Source organism: Gossypium raimondii, chromosome 12 (genome assembly GCF_025698545.1).
Source record: "Gossypium raimondii isolate GPD5lz chromosome 12, ASM2569854v1, whole genome shotgun sequence".
NCBI classification, from domain to species: Eukaryota; Viridiplantae; Streptophyta; class Magnoliopsida; order Malvales; family Malvaceae; genus Gossypium; species Gossypium raimondii.
The window spans coordinates 32,545,478-32,551,149 of record NC_068576.1 but is presented as its reverse complement, the minus strand read 5'-3'; the positions used below and the strand labels follow the sequence as shown (position 1 = coordinate 32,551,149).

Sequence of the window (5,672 nt, the reverse complement as noted above, 5' to 3'; positions counted from 1 at the left end):
GTATCTTTTACAATATATATTGCTATCTAATCATGTTTCATTTGTAAGAATTGTATTTTATTAAAGCACATCAATCCTTTATTTCGTAAGTTTTAAAAAGACTTGGTGTTCATAGTTCTCAAGAGAATTGTGCCCTAACTTATTGGGCTCCAATTTTTCTCGATAAATTTAGATAGCCAATTGTGTATTTTACTAAAACCATACAATTTCTAAAATAAAATTTTTAAGATTTCAAAATGTTGGATCCTAACTTACTGGATATGACATTTTGTTATCTCGATTTTAAAATAAAGGCAATATTTGGTGTTTAGAAATTTCGAGAAATTGAACCCTAACTTACTGGATTCTGATTTCTCATTTGACCTAAATGACCGAATAACCTTCTCAAAATGCATGAATTTAAAAAATAAAAAGACATACTTAATTAGGACGATTGAATTGTTGCACCCTTATTCACTGAGTGTTACAATTTATCTCTTTGAAATGAGTATGTCTTATCATACAATTTGGTTCATTCAAATTTTCTTTTCAAGGAATCGAATTGTAAAATCTTTTCAAATTTTCGACACTAAAGACATTAAACAATCAATTTGCTACCAAATTTTGGGCGTTATGAGGGTGCTAACCCTTCCTCGTGCGTAATCGACTCCCGAACCTATTTTCTCAAAATTTCGCAAACCAAAATCATTTTCAAGGTGAGCCGATCACACCTCAATAAAGGATCAGTGGCGACTCCCATTTTTATTTTCAAAGTCGATCCCGTTTTTCAAATTTAAAAAAATGGTTTCGACAGCATGTATGTGCGATGGATGTTGCATGTTTGAGTTTATATGCAACACTTTGGATAAGGTAGATTTTGAATTGGTTAAGTTAGGTTATTTGATCCATAAGGTAAGGTTATGGTAAGTTTTTAAAAATACTTCGTTTTGGAATTTGAAACGGTAATTATGTGGGAATGTTTTGGTATGTGATTTGTGTTAAGAATGATGATGAATGTGTGATTGTAAATGGTTGAATTGAGGTGTCATTTGTGGGGTCTATTGGTTAGACACTTAGGATGGATGATTCAAGTTGTGTTTTGGTATTTTTTTTATGTATTTGAATATGTTAGATAAGGGTTTAATGCTTTCTTGTGGCATAGGTAAACTTAGGGATATGTAACTTGTTTGGAAAGATTCTTATAGGTACACACAGTTTGATATACGGTATGCCACATGGCTGTGTGGTCTATATAACTTAGGTGTGAATTGGTGTGCACGTTCTCAATGAGTTACATGGCCTAACCACATGGCCATATGAAAGTTTGCAAAGTTTTACAATTTAGTCAAACACGACCACAATTAATTACATGGTCGTGTGACTCAATATTACATGACATCAGTTGACAACACGACCATGTCACTTAGCTCCAAACGGCCTCAACCTATCATACAGCTGTGTGATCAGTTGACAACATGACCATGTCATTTAGCTCCAAATGGCCTCAACCCATCATACAGTCGTGTGACCCTTATTTGCTAAAACTTTTATATCATTTGCATAGTTTACAAGCAAGTCCTTACATGTACTCAAGTTCGTTTAAAGTTTTTCGTAAGTCCGTTTGAGATCCGAATTGAATATGAATGCTATGAAATCTTGTATGTTTAAGTGTATATACAAATGTTAGATGTTTTGATTTATATTAGAGCACCCTGTAGCTCGAGTCTGGCGATCGGACAGGGTTAGAGATGTTACATCATCATTCTCAGTAAGGTATACAACCGAAATAATGTTACTTGAAAACCTTGGAACATAAAGACATTTTTTTAGTTCCATCTTTAAACCTGTAGGCAAAGGTAAGATGTAAGTCCCAATAGCCTGAACAACTTTTGCGCCTTTTTCCATTCGAAGAATTGCACCGTTCCGTCCTACACGTCTACTATTGCTAAGAAACCTAATGTCATTAAATAAGTGTACTCCACAACCTGAAACAATTATCCAAGTTGTAGTATCAACAATGGATAGGTTTAGCTCAATCATAAATAGACTATTGGTCCACATAGCTACTATTGTGGTCGGCAAAATATCAATCTTTAAGGACGATTAGTAGCACGAATTTGCAGCAAAAAGGACCAGCAAACAACAACCAAATGGCAGTTAAAGGCTGAAATGTCGGTTAATTTAAAAGCAAATCAGCAACTATTTATGTGAAAAAAAAAGTAGTCATTTGGCCAACATTGGAAGCACCTATTTGAACGACGAGACCAACAATGAATTTGGGACAAACGGTGAAACAAGTACGGGACCTGTTTGGATGGTTTGCAACAAGGAAAATTGAAGCTAACGACAATGACGTGGAATAATAGCAATTGATGCAGTTGGTGTGGATGGTAGGTAGCGAAATTTTCAATCGGTTCAACAATGAAAATTACAGTAGCTTTGACGGGGATGATAATAAAGTTGTAGGCTGACTTGTAACCGATAGAAGGCAGGGATGATCGGTGCACCAAATTGGAAAAGAAAGCAGCAATGTTTTGGAGCAAATTAAAGGAATTTGGTGTTGCAAATTCAACCAGCTTATTGGATGACTAAAGTTAAAGATTAATTTGCAGCAAGGAATTTAAAGAATGGGAAACAACTTAGATCAAATTGAAGACGATAATAAATGCAGCATAACTTGAAGGTTTGTAAATTAAAAGGCCACGACTAAAGGTTAATTACAATATGAGTCTTCCATTAAATATTGAAAATTCAATTTAATCCTTAAAACAAAATCAAAATTCAATTTAGTCTCAAAATTAAAATAAATTTTCAAATAAGTCTGCAACCAATAAAAATATTGAAAATGAAAATGTTATCATTTCATTCAGAATTTCTAAAATAATTTATTATAAAAAATTACCAATATGTCCTAATTTGGCAAGAAATCTGAAACCAAAATATTTGGAGTGTTGCAAATAAGCTCATAGAATGAGAATTACATGTTATTGAGTAGGACTCTCTTTTAAAAATTTACAATATTTTTTATAATTTTCATGTAAATTTCTCTTTTATGTAATTTGTTCAAATTTTGTATGTTTTTAACATTTATAATTATTATTTTCTTGAATTTTTAGAATGAGGACCAAATTGGTATAATGTAAACATTGAAGACTAAATTTTTATTATGCCAATAAAAATGTCATGTGAAAGTCTTACCAGGGATGTAATGGTAGAGTGATCAAATTATTAAGATTTTCTAGCATATTGGATAAATTAAAGGAAAAAAGCGTACTAATACTTAGGTGATTATTGGTGTAGTTCTCAACAAATAATGGTTTTTTCCATTTTATATTTATATTTTTCATCATTTTATATTAAACATATTTTTAAAGAACTTTATTTAAAAGTAGAAATAAATTATTTAAATGATAATTGTGATATAAAATGCATCAAAATCAAAACCTTTTCATTTTGAAGAGGCTACAAGTACAATCATAATCACATTTACAATTATAATCAATATATTTGAATAACTACAATAAAAATAAATACGCAATTATGGTAGGGTGAAGCTTGAAGGTTCGAAGCTTGAAGATTCGAACTGTTTTTGTCTTGGTTATAGCATTTTCGTGGCTTGTTGTTGATTGTCTAATGGGGCTTTGGTTTTGTTATTTCATTCCTTGGTGTCGCTGATGGAGCTGGTATTTTATTGCTCTGGTTTAGCTATTGTTTGCTATTTCTTCTCCTTGCATTGAAACTCTTTTTCTAATAAAGTCACTCGTTTGGCTGAGGAAAAAAAAAACGCAATCAAAATATATCCTAATAAATTTAAACAAATTCTACACTAAAATCTGAATGCAAGTTTTGAAATTCAATATCCAATTACATGCATTTTACTTCAATCTTAAAATGCAACAGTTCAAGTCAAATATCCCATTACATGTATTTTAATTCAAGCCTAACTCTCCAACTGCAACACCAAAATATTTTCTTTTGCAATATTAAGGACATTTACTTGTTACTAAAAAGAAATTAAACTTAAAATATTTTTAATGCAACGAAAAGAATCTAATATGACCCATAGATTACGAAAATTTCCAACCTATGAAAATATTTACGTAAAACTAATAAATCTATTGACAACATTTTGTTTTACATATGAAATCTTTTTGTATGCAAATATGCCAATGGTAGAAGAAATTGAATTAAAAAAAAAAAGAAATTCTTTTTACAATTCCAATTAGAAATCAAAATACCTTTGTTCTGAACGTTTAGGCCAATTTGGTGTTACATACTTGGCTGAGAATTTTGGTTCCTTCCCCCATGGTGCTTACCCTAAACTTACACTTCACTTCCATGTTTCTGCGCCACATCTTCAATATCCAAACATTGAACACCAATGGAGTTTCGATGTTCATCCCTAAAGATATTGGACGTTTGCCGCTCATGCTCTTCTTGACATTCTGCGGCAACGGTTTGTCTTTAACACCGTTTACTTTAATATTTACTTCGTTGGAATTAGCCTTCTTTTGTTCCAAGCTTGGAAATTCTCCCCAACCGAGTGTTTTCTTCCAGTATGTTAGTTTTAAATCATCTTCCTCCGATGTGTATGTGATCCCCATTTTTTCATTAGGGTTCTTGATCTTCAATTTAACATCGTATGTAGGGGGACTTCCCTTTCGTTGCTTGATGACTAGACTTGAAATAGAGAAAACCGGACCTTTAGGACTAAAGCAAAAATAAACCACAAGTATGGCTGTACCAATTATTAAACCAATCACAAGCAAAACAAGAAGAAAGCATATGAAGTAATTCAAGCATGGTAACTTTCGCTTTCGCTTCTTGGCTGCCATACGATATTTTTCTTGGATTTGGGCATTTTCAGGAGGCGGAACGCGGTATATTTGGTTTTTAGGGACTTGGACGACGAAGGATGACAATGGATGGCCTGGAGGAGGAGGGAGAGGCAACTGCGGGGAAACGCCATCATCATTAGAGTTGTGCTTGGGATTTAAATGTTGCAACTGAGGATCCTCTGCCGAATACGCAACCCGCTTCTCCATTTGGGAGATGGGGTGCGAAAGGTAGGAGTAGGTGCCAAAGGTGAAAATTTTTGAAGGTTCGGGAGAGGAATTCAGGGTTTGCGTGGGATCCAAGCGGTTATTTTGTTTTTTGGGTAAATAAAGCTATTATTCCGTTGATGATGATTAATTTGGTTCCATCGTTGGAGTGAAGGGCGGTTAGGATTTGACTAAGACAACGCAAGTTTTTTAGTTAATGTAGTAAATGAAGAAATTCAATTGCTATTTTCTCTGTGTGTCAAAATATTGGACTCTATTTTTGGACAACGGTCATGTCTTTAACCATATTGTACTATGCATTACGGTAATTAACTAACCATATATTAACTTTAGCAATTAAAGGTTTGTAAGATCTACCGATTTTGTTTCCATGGGAAATTTAAAATAAATAATTTATTTTATTTAAGATTTTTCAAAGTTAAAAAAAACTTGCAAGAATAAAATTTGAAAAGAGAATTTAAAATTTTAAGAAATTTCATGAAACAGTTCAATGCAAATTTTCTTTGGTAATAATATGACTTCTAAAAGTACTATTTCATATGGTGCCTCATTCTATTTGAACGTGACCAATTATAAAATTTAAAAAAGTAATAAACTATACTAATAGTAAAACATCTTACTGTGCTGGTG

The 5,672-nt window shown here is 32.6% G+C and overlaps 1 protein-coding gene across 1 annotated transcript; it reads right to left on the bottom strand.

The window, feature by feature from the left end:
* Nucleotides 1-3,406: 3,406 nt before the first annotated feature.
* On the bottom strand, nt 3,407-5,128 carry LOC105763700 (NDR1/HIN1-like protein 13). The gene is made up of 2 exons (XM_012582015.2): nt 4,218-5,128; nt 3,407-3,747 (listed from the first exon to the last, which is right to left on the bottom strand). The coding sequence occupies exon 1, from the start codon at nt 5,022-5,024 to the stop codon at nt 4,233-4,235; it is 792 nt and encodes a 263-aa protein (XP_012437469.1). The 5' UTR covers nt 5,025-5,128; the 3' UTR covers nt 3,407-3,747; nt 4,218-4,232.
* Between the last annotated feature and the right edge of the window lie 544 nt (nt 5,129-5,672).

Excerpts from the sequence above, each read along its gene's own strand:
- LOC105763700 (XM_012582015.2), bottom strand. The coding sequence starts at position 5,024 with ATGGAGAAGCGGGTTGCGTATTCGGCAGAGGATCCTCAGTTGCAACAT.